This window comes from Physeter macrocephalus, chromosome 11 (genome assembly GCF_002837175.3).
Source record: "Physeter macrocephalus isolate SW-GA chromosome 11, ASM283717v5, whole genome shotgun sequence".
NCBI lineage: Eukaryota > Metazoa > Chordata > Mammalia > Artiodactyla > Physeteridae > Physeter > Physeter macrocephalus.
Genome location: NC_041224.1, coordinates 94978153 through 94992750, shown reverse-complemented (window position 1 = coordinate 94992750; position 14598 = coordinate 94978153). Strand labels below are relative to the sequence as shown.

At 44.5% G+C, this 14598-nt stretch overlaps 2 protein-coding genes across 2 annotated transcripts in view; one reads left to right on the top strand and one right to left on the bottom strand.

The window, feature by feature from the left end:
- PDIA3 (protein disulfide isomerase family A member 3) overlaps positions 1-4204 on the top strand; it is a 26460-nt gene extending 22256 nt beyond the window's left edge. Inside the window, exons 9-13 of the mRNA XM_007114221.4 lie at positions 687-795; positions 1335-1463; positions 2025-2104; positions 2463-2520; positions 3969-4204. Coding sequence (XP_007114283.1) covers positions 687-795; positions 1335-1463; positions 2025-2104; positions 2463-2520; positions 3969-4082 — 490 coding nt within the window. The 3' untranslated portion in view covers positions 4083-4204. The remainder of the gene's footprint in view (positions 1-686; positions 796-1334; positions 1464-2024; positions 2105-2462; positions 2521-3968) is intronic.
- Positions 4205-4266: 62 nt separating this feature from the next.
- On the bottom strand, positions 4267-14458 carry ELL3 (elongation factor for RNA polymerase II 3). The gene is made up of 11 exons (XM_007114220.4): positions 8764-14458; positions 8485-8520; positions 8024-8136; positions 7695-7896; positions 7526-7605; positions 7315-7390; positions 6948-7131; positions 6822-6864; positions 6524-6695; positions 6249-6293; positions 4267-6171 (listed from the first exon to the last, which is right to left on the bottom strand). The coding sequence occupies exons 1-11, from the start codon at positions 8893-8895 to the stop codon at positions 6061-6063; spliced, it is 1194 nt and encodes a 397-aa protein (XP_007114282.1). The 5' UTR covers positions 8896-14458; the 3' UTR covers positions 4267-6060.
- Positions 14459-14598: the final 140 nt, after the last annotated feature.

Below are 14598 nucleotides of genomic sequence, written 5' to 3'. Positions count from 1 at the left end.
AGAGTGGCCCCTGCTTGCCACAACTAGAGAAAGCCCTCGCACAGAAACGAAGACCCAACACAGCCATAAATAAATAAATAAATAAATAAAATAAAATTTAAAAAAAATAGTAGATAAAGAACATTAGACAGTCTCTTTGAGATTAATGTAATTTCAGACCAACCCAGTCCCCTCCCATCCCTACAGAATGTCTTTTCTTCTTGGAATACCACATTGGCCTAAAGTAAACTCAGGAAATTGGAAAGATCTTAAGACCCCAGACAGTTTTGACTATCACCTGAGACTTCGGGAGATTAAGACAAGAGAAAATCTTCCCGTGAGTGAAATCAGTAAAAAAAAAAAAAAAAAAGGTACCATAAATAGGCATTATTCTCCAGAGCAACAAAATAGGACCTGGTTCTTTTGCAGAATTGAATTTCCAGAAGGACCAATGTTTTCTTCCTTCTCTGACCTTTCTAATCCACAAAGAGCACACTAGAAATACAAGAAGGTGGTTGCTTTCTTGTTCAGTCTGTAGTTCTGCATATTGAGAAACAAGGGCTCTGTCTTTTTTTTTTTTTTAAACTTCCAGTTACTTCCTAGCCTTGAAATTTAAACTATGTAGAAACTATTCTAAGAAATGATTTTTAGTTTTCTCAGTGGTGGGAGCAAGTTAACAAAACTGATCCTTGTTTTTCCAATACCAGGCGCGATGGCAAGGCTCTTGAGAGATTCCTGCAGGATTACTTTGATGGCAACCTGAAGAGATACCTGAAGTCTGAGCCTATCCCAGAGAGCAATGATGGGCCCGTAAAGGTGAGGCGCGCACAACCTCCCCAAGCCTCTACACAGCTGTCTCTCATTTCTTTATTCCCAAAATACTGGGAAGTGCTAAGTGAAGACCATGTTGGCTACTCAGTTTTTGTTTGTACTCACCTCCCTTATCATAAAATAAGCATTGTCAGAGTTCATAATGCTTAATAGGGGCAGGAGTAGAATTTTCTGATGATATTTGTATGAGGGCTAGGTTACTCTTCAGGGCAGAGCAAGCTAACCCCTAATAGAATAGTTTTAAGAATCGTTTTAATATTGTTGTTCTGAGATTATTTTAAGGAAGAGTTGGGTACCACTTGTTTCCTGTGACTTTCTGAACTTAGTCTGACAGGTGACAGACATGGGAATGAGTTGATTTCTGGGGAATGGTAATATCTTAATAAAGTCTATAAATATGAGTTGGGTTTCATATTTTTAGTGACAACACAACAAATTTGAGAGGGATTGGGTCCAGAAACAAATATAGCTCATGAATGTATTCAACTCGCCTTACCAGCTAGAGAATCTTCTGTGTTTCCCAGGTAGTGGTAGCAGAGAATTTTGATGAAATAGTGAATGATGAAAATAAAGATGTGCTGATTGAATTTTATGCTCCTTGGTGTGGTCACTGTAAGAATCTGGAGCCTAAGTATAAAGAACTGGGAGAGAAGGTAAGTCTGAACCATATTCTGAAGTTATATTTGAGTTGGGAAGTTTACATACATAGTCAGCATTGGCTATTTAGTTACCCTTATTAGTTCAGAACCTAAGTACTGGTAGATTTTTTTTCAACTCTCTACTGTTTACTCACTTTCTCCTGACTGCCCTCTGAGCCTGTGCAGTGCCTCAGATACCTGCTTTACCTTTCTACTCCTCAGACTCAATCTAGATTGTGGTTAAAAGTATCCTGTCTTCTGAATTTTGGTAATGGCTTATATGAATTCATTATGTTCCTTCATCTTAAATCACTTGGCTTAGCCCTTATAATATCTTATTTAGGCCAGGTAATTTTGAAGTTGTCTGTATGTAGAGTCTTAATGTGTAGGAACCAAGAGAGAAAAGGGAAGTTTATGGAAAGTTTGATATTGTGTGTAAGTATCACTACTCTTCCTATCTCAGCAGCAAAACTTATCCAAGCTTTTAAAGAATGAGATTGTTTTAAGTCCTAAATTGACTGTGTCCCTCAGTCACTGAAAACTTGAAATTTAAAGATCTAACCTTTTTATTAACAGCTCAGAAAAGACCCAAATATTATCATAGCCAAGATGGATGCCACAGCCAATGATGTGCCTTCTCCATATGAAGTCAGAGGGTAAGTAGATTAAAAACTAGTAGAAGTATCTAGGTAACTGACAGGAAAAAATAAGCTTGTAAACCGTTTCTGTATTGCGCATAGTTTGGGGAGTCCTCATATTCCAGTTGAGCACAGAACCACCAGTGCCTTCCTGGCTTAAAGTTCTGCAGCATTGGCCCACATGACTGCCACAGACCTTGTGAGCTTTCATATTTCTGAGTTTTGATAGGATGTAACATAGCCACCAATGGAAAATAGTATCTGGTCAGATTAGAAATCATGAAGAGAAGTTACTCCTAGAAGCAGTTATTAGGAAAGTGTATGTCAGAGTTACTCTGGAATCTGAAATTTGTCAACTCTTTTCTTCTTTTCCCAGTTTTCCTACCATCTACTTCTCTCCAGCCAACAAGAAGCTGAATCCAAAGAAATATGAAGTAAGTGCATTGTCTCATCTCCCCACAAGTACATACACACACACAGACACATCTTCAGTTCTTTGAGTTTATGTAACTGGAAACTCAACTCATGGTCCATATATGTGGTTGCTAATGTGCTTTTAAAAATTCAAGTCTTCGTGTAAGAATCTGGAGCCTAAGTATAAAGAACTGGGAGAGAAGGTAAGTCTGAACCATATTCTGAAGTTATATTTGAGTTGGGAAGTTTACATACATAGTCAGCATTGGCTATTTAGTTACCCTTATTAGTTCAGAACCTAAGTACTGGTAGATTTTTTTTCAACTCTCTACTGTTTACTCACTTTCTCCTGACTGCCCTCTGAGCCTGTGCAGTGCCTCAGATACCTGCTTTACCTTTCTACTCCTCAGACTCAATCTAGATTGTGGTTAAAAGTATCCTGTCTTCTGAATTTTGGTAATGGCTTATATGAATTCATTATGTTCCTTCATCTTAAATCACTTGGCTTAGCCCTTATAATATCTTATTTAGGCCAGGTAATTTTGAAGTTGTCTGTATGTAGAGTCTTAATGTGTAGGAACCAAGAGAGAAAAGGGAAGTTTATGGAAAGTTTGATATTGTGTGTAAGTATCACTACTCTTCCTATCTCAGCAGCAAAACTTATCCAAGCTTTTAAAGAATGAGATTGTTTTAAGTCCTAAATTGACTGTGTCCCTCAGTCACTGAAAACTTGAAATTTAAAGATCTAACCTTTTTATTAACAGCTCAGAAAAGACCCAAATATTATCATAGCCAAGATGGATGCCACAGCCAATGATGTGCCTTCTCCATATGAAGTCAGAGGGTAAGTAGATTAAAAACTAGTAGAAGTATCTAGGTAACTGACAGGAAAAAATAAGCTTGTAAACCGTTTCTGTATTGCGCATAGTTTGGGGAGTCCTCATATTCCAGTTGAGCACAGAACCACCAGTGCCTTCCTGGCTTAAAGTTCTGCAGCATTGGCCCACATGACTGCCACAGACCTTGTGAGCTTTCATATTTCTGAGTTTTGATAGGATGTAACATAGCCACCAATGGAAAATAGTATCTGGTCAGATTAGAAATCATGAAGAGAAGTTACTCCTAGAAGCAGTTATTAGGAAAGTGTATGTCAGAGTTACTCTGGAATCTGAAATTTGTCAACTCTTTTCTTCTTTTCCCAGTTTTCCTACCATCTACTTCTCTCCAGCCAACAAGAAGCTGAATCCAAAGAAATATGAAGTAAGTGCATTGTCTCATCTCCCCACAAGTACATACACACACACAGACACATCTTCAGTTCTTTGAGTTTATGTAACTGGAAACTCAACTCATGGTCCATATATGTGGTTGCTAATGTGCTTTTAAAAATTCAAGTCTTCGTATTGGGGAAAAAAAATCCACAGTTCTTTAAAAGGTTAAATTTTCAGAGTTATCTTTCTGTTTTCAGGGTGGCCGTGAATTAAGTGATTTTATTAGCTATCTAAAGCGAGAGGCTACAAACCCCCCTGTAATTCAAGAAGAAAAACCCAAGAAGAAGAAGAAGGCACAGGAGGATCTCTAAAGCAGCAGCCAAACACACCACTTTGTAAAAGGACTCTTCCACGAGAGATGGGAAAACCATTGGGGAGGACTGGGACCCATATGGGATTATTACCTCTCAGGGCTGAGAGGACAGAATGGATATAATCTGAATCCTGTTAAATTTTCTCTAAACTGTTTCTTAGCTTCACTGTTTATGAGAATACCGACAATAAATGCGCCCCCTTTATACTGTCTTTTCTCCACGAGTGGGGAAGCAGAGGTTCTCTAGACCAGAACTGTCTAGTAGAACTTTCTGCTATGATAGAAATGTTCTATAACCTTCATTGCCCAATACCTGTAGCTATTGAGCATTAGAAATGTAGCTAGAAACCATATTTTAAATTTTCATTAAACAGTCACGTAGGGCTAGTGACTGCCATAATGGTCAATACAGCTGTACTGTACTGGGTGTGGACCCAGTTATCACCTGTAATTCCTTTCCAGATTTCATCTCTTTCTATCCTCACGTGTTTATTGCACAGGACCCTAGCCTGATGATTAGAACAGGTGAGGGACCTTTCTTGTTGGGCTGTTTCTGGCCTGCCCATGCCCTAAGGATGGATTGCTATTTATCCTTGCCATGCAGCTGAGCATGTTTATATCTCCCAAGGGCTATTCTCTGCCTAGAAATGCCCTGTGTGGGTGTGGCATCAGGTTGGGGTTCCATCCAAGTTGTTTCAAGAATTGCTGACACTGCTGGGTACAGCTCTCTCCCCCAAAGCCCAGGGTGTGGTCATTAACTTCCTTCTCCAGCGGAACTGGGAAAGGCAGTATCATTCCTTGTTGTGAGTGAAACATCCACTTTCTTATGCAACAGTGAGGAACGAAAAGGATACGACTGGTGTGATCTTTGGTTCAAATGAATTGAACCACGTCCCTCTTCCTTTTTGTGGGTAAATCCAAATCCTATCCAGTTATAGTTTTCAGTTACTGGATAATTCCAGATAGGAGCCCCAGTTGCAGGTGATCCTCAGCCTCCATGTTTGGAAAAGGAGAGCTTTATTTCTACTGTATCCTCTAGTTACCAATTTCAACAGGGGTTCCCCAACCCCTGGGCCGGTCCGTGGCCTGCTAGGAACCGGGCCGCACAGCAGGAGGTGAGCGGCGGGCGAGTGAGCGAAGCTTCATCTGCCGCTCCCCATGGCTCGCATTACCGCCTTAACCACTGCCACCGCCGCTGCACCCCCCGCCCCAGTCTGTGGAAAAATTTTCTTCCATGAAACCGGTTCCTGGTGCCGAAAAGGTTGGGGACCACTGAATTACAAGATTTGACAGAGCCTCCTAGCAAAATATATATCAAGATCATCCATAGTGCTTTGAAAAAGTAAAGATGCCTAACCATAATCTTGGAGATTCTAATTCATAAGACCCCGGCTGGGATCTGGGGATCTGATTTTTTAGGGAGCCCCAGAACTGGTTCATATACACAGCCAAGGGTAAGAGGATTCAAGGAAAACAAACTTGACATAGAAGCAATCAGTTTTAATTTTTTAGCCATGTTTGTAAAAGAATTCACTTTCAGTACATGGGTAACACCCAAGCCCTTTCCCATTATGTCCAATTGTATTACAAGTTCCTTTAGTTCTGTTACCAAAAGTTTTCATTGTTTCTTCAGGGAGGCTACCAAGTAAATTCTGATGTTCTCAAGGTATCTTGTCCTGGAAATGGTATCATTTCTCAGGATTTAAAAATAACTTGGCTGAACTAAAGGTGGAGAAGCCAAGTCTCTGCCACTTTTCCTAGTCGCCTGGGCACAGCTGTGGAGTCTTGGCACTGTGCCCATGCCCTAAAAATTTAAATATGGCAATATGAAAACCAAACCTTAAGAACCTAGAGCAGCTCTCCTACTTCCCACCATGGACTCAGCAATAAGAAGAGCAGACAATTGTACTCTAGTTAATAGCTGCCTTGTTCCTTCATAGCACACTGGGCAGAGGGTAAAGAGCTCTCTGTCATCTTTAGCTGCCCCTGTTCTTTTCCTCAAACTCCAGGATGAGACCTTTAATGTGAGACAATTTCTGATGCAGGTACTCACAGCGGCGCTTTTCTTCCCGGTAACCTGGGTACCGCTGCAGAGAAAAAGCATCCATGTCAAAAAAAAAAGTCAATTCTGCCTTTTTGCTACCATTCCCAGGCCTGGTCTTACCTTCCTGAACTTTTTATATTCCTGGACTATCTTTTCTTCCAGAATCTGAAACAGAAAATGTTAGCACCAAGTTTAACCTTAAGAAAAAAGCTCCAGTTCTCTTAGGGAGTGAAGGAACTTCCCTTCTCATTCTACCAAATTATACAGACTAATTTTTCCTTCAAAACTGGCTTGCTTGTCACGTTGGTCGTTGAACAAACAGGATTATGGGCAGTTAGCCAGGAGTTTACGGCCAGTAGAGCTCAGGGGCCAGCCTGGGCCCATCCAGCCCTTACCTTGTGTTCTGGAGTTCCTCGTTGAGCGCTCTTCATCTCTGCTCCCAGATCTCTGAACCTTTGGCTTGCAGCCCCAACACGGGCATGCAGGGTGCGGTATTCAGCATAATCTGTCTCAAAGTCCTGCTTGTAAGCATGGTGCTGTTCTGCACTGTGGATGGCCCTGTATTGCCTGCCAGGAGCAGAGTATTGTCACCTTCAATATCATTGCCCCCCAAAGCTTCCAGCTCCCAGGAAGTTTACCTTAATATCTCATATGCACAAGGCTTGATAAAATTGGAAATGGCAGGGGACTCACAGGCGGTAATCTGGTACCTCTTCAGGGCTTGGGGATTCAGAGTCTAGGAAGGAAGCAAGACATGAAGGTGATGATAGGCTTTTTTTCCCCCACTATGGCAGTTTCACCCTCCTCCCATTAACTCACCAGCTTGAACTGAGGGACTGTGCACCAGCCTGGAGCTAATGTCTTCATCTTTATCTTCTTGCTCCCAATCTTCTCCCTCCTGTAGCTCCTGACTAGGCAGCCCTTGTAGGGGACTTGGAGCTAGAGACAGAGATCTGAGCCTCTTTTCTTTTCGTTTTACAGTAGCTGCAGGTGCTGGACGTTTCTGTTGGAGAAAATATCTCGGTCACATGAACAGTAAGCCAGAAGCCTCCTATTCTGTCCTTCTCTTAAAAATTACTTCCATATAATGAGCTCTGGGAGCATGAAAATGATAAGGTCCCAATTTTTAAATTTTAGCCTCATTGGACACAACTCTCTTTGAAAAACCCTTGCTATTACAACTTACCTTGTCCACGTGTTTCTGGCTAGCAGAAGAAGGCAGTACCTGATCAGGCTCTCTGTTTGGAAGATGGGTCTGGTTCCTAGGATATTTGAAGAGGGAATGGGAGAGATGAAGCCAAGGGTAGGGCTAGATCCCTTTTTACAGCATTTAGGGTGGAGATTAGAGAAGACAATACCAGGGCTTCCCAGATTAGTCCCACCCTGCCCCCAAGTACCTCACTTCCCACTGTGCCATGTGTTCCCTCAAGGATCCTGGGAGTGACTGTCCTTGGCTGCTTGCCAGTGGATCTGGCACCTGGCAGGGAAAGTGGCAGGGGCACTTGGCTCCCTAGGCTTCAGGATTTGCCCCACCTTATCCCAACTCCCTGTAGTTTCTGGCCTTACCTCTTCTAGTGCCATCTGTGGCTGTGAAATTGTGTCTCCTGCAGAATAGTCTCCCATGTTCTGCCAGCTCTCATGATCTCTGGCATCTTCAGTCAGGTTGTGTCTCTGAACTGAAGATGGGGCTGGGATAGAATCCAAGGCTGCCCAAACAGTGAGGCGCTCCCTGAGTGGACCCAGGCAGTGGAGGCGGTTAGGCCCAGATCTGGAAAGGTGGTTTAAAACAAAAAACAAACAAAAAACAGGAAGGTGGAGATCTTTGAAGCACCTCTGGATATCCCCTTCCCAGACTTTGCACAAACTGTTTCTTACCTGCTACCTATTCCCCTTACCTGCCTAAATGTTGGCACACAAGTTCCAAGCCACCACCAGGGCCCTCCTGGCCACACTGAGACACTATGAAGGAAAAGAGGCAGGACCAGCCGGGACCTGGGAGCCTCAAATACTGTGGGTGAAAGGAGACCCGTAAGCTCTATGAAAGTCAGTTCCTCCTCCTACTATCAATGCCACTCCTCCCTGAGCCAGCCTAAGCCTGAAGATGGGTCCCACGGGGCTCATTAGCACACCAGGTGCAGCTGGGCCTGAGTTCCTCAGGAGGCTAAAACGGCACAGTCTCTTCAACCGCAGCCCCTTGGGACCACAACCCAACAGCCCCTCGCCCCATTTGGGGTTCTATTCTCGAAACTTCCTCAGACCTTGACTGCCCTCAGCCTCCCGCCCTGACGGTACCTTCCTGGAGCCCATGTCTATTCTCCCTGCACTCCACCTCCACACACCCCAGGCCCGCGCTTACCCCTCGGTTGCCTTGGAAAGCAATCACTGGCCGAACCTGGGGGGACAGCACAGACTTGAGCTAAGAGCAGGTGAAGCAGCGTCCCGGATCCGGCGTCGGGTGCCCGGGGTGGGGGTGGGGTGGGGGGACCTGCCTCTCAGGCTTCACTTGGAGAGGTGGGGAGGCCGGAGACTGAGGATGCTGCTTCCCATCCCTAGGCCCCTTCGGCAGGGTCGCCGGCTGAGGCCCGACTTCCCGAGGAGTAGGGGATTGAGAGGATGGGGCCCGGGCCGGCCGTACCTGTTGCCGCTGACACTCGTGCAGCGCCCGCAGCGCCGCGTTGTTGAGCCGGAGCAGGAGGAGGCTGGTCCGGGCAGCGGGGGTTAAGCAGAGCCGGAGCTTCCCACTCAGAAGCTCCTGGGGTCCCTCCATGGCTGCGAGGTTCAGAGCAAATAGGACGGGAGCCGCAGACCAGGGCCACTACCACCTCCGCTGTGCAGGGCTAGGCTGGCACACCCGGTAGCCCAGGTAGGCCCCGCCCCCCGCCGGGACCCCACCCCAGGCCCCACCCACAGCCAGCCCCACCTCTGGGATTTCCCGTTCGCTTGGGCGGCGCTTCGCTCTCCCCCAGATGTTAGCACCGACCCCAGCGGTTTCTTCTTGGATTGGCATGCGCTTTTTGGGCTTTCGGAAGGTGCTCTCCCAGTTCCGGGGAGAAAGTCTGCAGCCAGCTTCAGACCTCTCACCAGAGTCCCCAGTCCTGCCTCAGTTTTTCCACCTAACCTGAACACTTAAGAGTTTCGGTCTCTAAGTGAAGCTGAACCTGCAACCCCCCGAGAGTTTTAGACGCAGAGGGGCGGGAGACAGCGACAGCGACTGATTGCTGGGCGGGCCCAGCCCATCACGCCAAGAGCCCCAAGGGACCGGAGGCTGGCGGACCCGAAGGTGGTTTCCCGATGCCAACACCTGGCCTAGTGCTTTTGCTTTTCCCTGCCCGACGTACTGCGGCGAACCCGAAGCCGGTTTCTATGAATGGAGAGAGAGAAAATCAGGCCCCGTTTTTGGCAGCAGTGAAGCTTGGCTGTCGCAAGCCGGAGTGCCCCTCATCGATGGGCAGAGATGGGGGCCGTGGTTGGTGGCAGGAAAGTTGCAGGCCAGAGGAGAGGGAGAACTCAGTCCCAGGTCTCCCTTCCTGGCCTATACACGTGAGATTGGTGGACACTGGTGTGAAAGGGAGCAGGCTCACTCCCTCAGGAGGACCAAGAGGTGCCATGAAGTTTCCAGACATTCTGGAGGTCCAGATCCTGGTGCAGTGAAACCCCAGGACCAATCTCATGTCGGCCCTTGGTGTCTCCACTTGTCCCTCTTTGTGTATGTCTCCCAAGAGCCCTGGGGTTGTTCTCTTTCCTAGCTAGGATACCTCTGCTAAATCCCTGGCCGGGCATAATCCCGGATGACCTTAATGCCCTTCACCCTAAATCAAATTATCCATACATTTGTCAAAACTCATCAAATTGCACACTTAAAATGTATCTATTTTAATGTCTGTAAATTATACCTCAATAAAGTTGATTTTTGGCCACACCCCGCGGCTTCTGAGATCTTAGTTCCCCCACCAGGGATTGAACCCAGGCCACAGCAATGAAAGCACCAAATCCTAACCACTGGACCTCCAGGGAACTCCCTAAATTTGACTTTTTAAAAATAATTTATTTATTTTATTTATTTTTGGCTGCGTTGGGTCTTTGTTGGTGCGCGCGGGCCTTCTCTAGTTGTGGAGAGTGTGGGCTACTCTTCGTTACTGTGTGCATGCTTGTTGTGGTGGCTTCTCTTGTTGCGGAGCACGGGCTCTAGGCTCACGGGCTTCAGTAGTTGTGGCACGCGGGCTTAGTTGCTCTGCGGCATCTTCCCGGGATCTTCCCAGACCAGGGCTCGAACCCGTGTCTCCTGCATTGGCAGGCAGATTCTTAACCACTGCGCCACCAGGGAAGCCCCCCTAAATTTGACTTTTAAAAAATTAATTAATTTTTGGCGGCGTTGGGTCTTCGTTGCTGCTCACAGGCTTTCTCTAGTTGCGGGGAGTGGGGGCTACTCTTCGTTGCTGTGCGTGGGCTTCTCATTGCGGTGGCTTCTCTTGTTGCGGAGCACAGACTCTAGGCGTGTGGGCTTCAGCAGCTGCGGCAGTCAGGCTCAGCAGCTATGGCTCGTGGGCTCCAGAGCGCAAGCTCAGCAGTTGTGGCACACGGGCCCAGTTGCTCCGCAGCATGTGGGATCCTCCCGGACCAGGGCTTGAACCCTTGTCCCCTGCATTGGCAGGCGGATTCTTAACCACTGTGCCACCAGGGAAGCCCCTGTATGTACTTATTATCAATTAATTCTTTTTTAATATCAATTAATTCTAATATACTCCTCTAGAAGTGGAAATTTCCTCCTCATATATTCAAATATAATCAGTTATATTATCAATTTTATCAGTTATAAAACATCAGTTTTATAAGTTTCCATTTTTTTCCTTAGATATATACCTCCAGACCCTTTCATTCTCCTGTTCCACTCTGAAATAGTTGCTTCTCTAAGCCTGCTGCAAAGTTATCATCCTGGGGTCTCCCTTCAAACAGCCTTGGGATTTCCTTATCTCCTATATTGGATGCCCTTTTTTCCTGAATTCTACTACTTTTTCCTTGATTTACCTCCTCATTTTGGTGTACATCTCCAGTAGCTTCCTGGAAAGGGTGCATGGTAGATAAGTCCTTTGAGACTGTGTGTCTTTATTCTATTCTACTTAATCGATAGCTTGGCTGGGTAAAAAACATTTGGTTGTTAGTTATTTTTCTTCAGATATTTGATGACATCACTCACTGTCTTTTGGATTCCAGTGTTGCTGCTGACAAGTCTGAAGTCATTCTGATTCTTCATCCTTTGTATGTGACCTATTTTGTATCTCAGAAACCTTTAGGATCTTCTCTTTGACTCCAGTGTTCTAGTATGTTGTGGCATCGATCTTTTCTTATTCTTTGTGCTGGCCACTCAGTGGGCCCCCTCTCATTCTGAAACTCATATAATACAGATGTAGGACCTCCTGAACTGATTGCCTAATTTTAAAATTTTTTCCTCTCCATCACTATCTTTTTGCCCAATTTTCTTGACTATTTCTTCAAGTTATATCTTCCATTGCTTTTATTATATTTTTAATTTCCAAGAGCTCTTTATTATTCTCTGAATGTTTGTTTTTTATAGCTCCCCTGTTTTTGTTCAATATCCTCTTCATTTCTAAGGGTACTAATTATAGTCCCCCTCCCACTTTCTTTTGTTTCTGGAATTGTTTCTGATCCTCTAAGACCTTATTTTCTGTTTCTGTTTTGTTTTGGCCTATTTTTATGTTAAAAGTGTTTTCTCCAATGCTTGCTGATCCTCAGCTATCTACTCATCTCTGCAAGCAAGGCACTAAAATCTGACTAGAATCTTAATATGCATGGAGAGGGCTGGTTGCACTTTAAGATAATCTTACTGGATCATTTCATTATGTGATCCCTGTAATTTCTCTAATTATTCAAGGTTTTTCCCCATCTCAGGGCCTTGGCATATGCTATTTCTATTGTTTGTGTATTGCTTAAAATGTATTTGGCAGAAGTTACAGAAATCTGACTCAAGGCAGCTTACACAAAAAACAAATACATATGGTGGTTCTCATAGCAGGAAGCTCAGCGAGAGAAAAAATATTATAGTTGATGTATTCAGTGGCCCAAGAGCATCATCAAGGACCAAGTTTCCTCCTGCCACTCACTTTGCTTCAACCTAAGGCTTGTCCTTCAAGGTCATAGAAGCCAAAAGCAGTAAGGGTTATGTGAATCCTTATTCAAATCAGTGGGAGAGAGCACTGTCTGTCTCCACAATGGAACAGAAGTCCTTCCCTTTGGTCTGATAAGGCCAATTTAGGTCATATGTTAACTCCTAAACCTATAACTGTCACAAGGTGAATATCATGCATGGTTTAGGCAATCCTGAGCCAGTAATGCTAAGAGTGATGAGTTTACTTTGATTGACTTAGCCATTCAGGACCACTTTTGGAATATAGGGAGGGAAAGAATTTCCTAAAACTGTATTGCTCTTCCTTGTTAAAGGAGGCATGTTAGAAATGTTTGGAATTCAGCTGCACTGCTGGAGCCTTCTTCTACTTTTCCTACAGGCCTCAGTTGAAAAGTCACCACAGGGAATTCCCTGGTGGTCCAGTGGTTAGGACTCCATGCTATCACTGCCAAGGGCCTGGGTTTGATCCCTGGTCGGGGAACTAAGATCCCATAAGCTGCGTTGCGTGGCCAAAAAAAAAAAGTCACCACAGAAGTGGGTCTCTCCCATTATTCTTTGTCCTTGCACTTTTGTTTCTCTTTTAACACTTAACACAATTTGTAACTTCATACTGTTTGGTTTGGCTACTTGTGAACTGTAAGTCTCCTCCACTAAAGTGTTAACTTCATGAGGTCAGAGACCATGTCAATTTTGTTCACCACTGTATACCCACTGCCCAGAAGTGTCTGGCACTTAATAGGTGTATACTTAATATTTGATGAAGAACCCAGAAATCAATAGTATCTTCCTCTCTGAGTATCCAAAATATATTTTGAAGCTGCACACTTTTGCCATTTCTGCTGCCACCATTTTGGTCCAAGTGGCTATCTTCTGTTCCCTGATGTAATAGACATCTTTTGTTTGATCTGTCTAGCATCCTCCTTTTCTGGGGAACAAACTCCCTTTCTTTGATAAACCTGTTCCTTCCCCATACTAACCATATGGTTCTGGTGGGGGCTGCTCTCATTATATCCTGCCGCACACCACCTCCTCACCACAAAGGCAGGTACCTAAACCATCAGAGCCCTGTCCTGGGGTTTTAAAAACTGAATTTAAAGGAAGAGACTCAGACCCTCTCTCTTGGACACACTGTGATATGTGAGGGCAGGGACCATTGGTGGCCATTTCCTATCATGTCAAGGGATCTGGATCTGAGAAATTAAAGCAAAGAGATGGGGAGGCATCCCCCTGTCATTGGTTTCAGTCATTCACACCCCAGCCCATGCCCTAGTTTGGTTATGTAAGCCAACACAGTCCCCTTTTTTGCCCCAATTGGTCTGAACTGCATTTCAATTATCTGTTACTCAGTTAGGCCTAGAATCCTGGATGTCTGTGATAGCCTCCTGACTGGTCTCCCCATTTCCATTTACCTGCTCTAATCCACTTTCCTTCCACGGAGTGATCTCTTCAAAATTTACATCTTGCTGCTGAAGAGCAGTGACTGGGTTAAACTCTCAGCCCCATCCTTTATTACCTGTGCTTCCTTGGGAAAGTTATTTAACCTGCCTGTGCCAAAGTTTCTAAATAGGTAGAAAGGGAATAATGACACCTCAAAAAGTCATTGTAAGGCCCAAATAAGAAAAGTAAACTTAGTATACTTAATAAGCACTCACTTAATGTTAGCAAGTAGTGGTATTAGCAGTAGTGACTCAGATCATATCACTACCCTACCTTCTCCCTGACCTAGTTTCAAAGCATGCTCACTAGGCATTAGTGACTCGCCTACTACCTACCTATCCACTAACCCTGTGGCTCTTGATGGGATGGCCTGAGGGAGCAGGGCCTTAGGGCCTTCACACATGCTGTTTCCTCTCCTAAAATGTTCTCCCCCGCCTCCCCCCACCCCTTGCCCTGGCTAAATCCTCCTCCTTTTGCCTCAGCTCAGTTATCACTTGCTTCACTTCCCTAATCAAAGTTAGGGTCTACAGATATACTCCCTTCACAGAACCAGCAGTAGTATGATTTCTTACCAGGAGAGGTAGAAAAATTGTTCACAGATAGTCTTTATTCAGATTAAACTGACATCTATTTTGATGGGTAGGTGCTTATACTGTGTGCCCTGTTAACGCTTTTGAATATCATACTTGTGTAAAATCTGTTCATTTCTTTCAAAGCAATTATCACAATTGATTTGCATATATATATATACACACACACACACACAGAAATACCTATATATTTATTATATATATAGAGAGAGCTGTTTTCTTCTCTACACTATATGTTCCGTGAGTATGGAGATATACATGTTTTGTTCATCACTGTATACCTAATGACTAATGGAGTAGT

What these genes read in the sequence shown, in the direction of transcription:
- ELL3 (XM_007114220.4), bottom strand. Translation starts at nt 8,895, where the DNA reads ATGGAGGGACCCCAGGAGCTTCTGAGTGGGAAGCTCCGGCTCTGCTTA. An exon ending in CACAGATGGCACTAGAAGAG is followed by an intron (nt 7,606 to 7,694) that starts GTAAGGCCAGAA and finishes TTTCCCTGCCAG; the next exon opens with GTGCCAGATCCACTGGCAAG. An exon ending in ATGGCACAGTGGGAAGTGAG is followed by an intron (nt 7,391 to 7,525) that starts GTACTTGGGGGC and finishes CAAATATCCTAG; the next exon opens with GAACCAGACCCATCTTCCAA.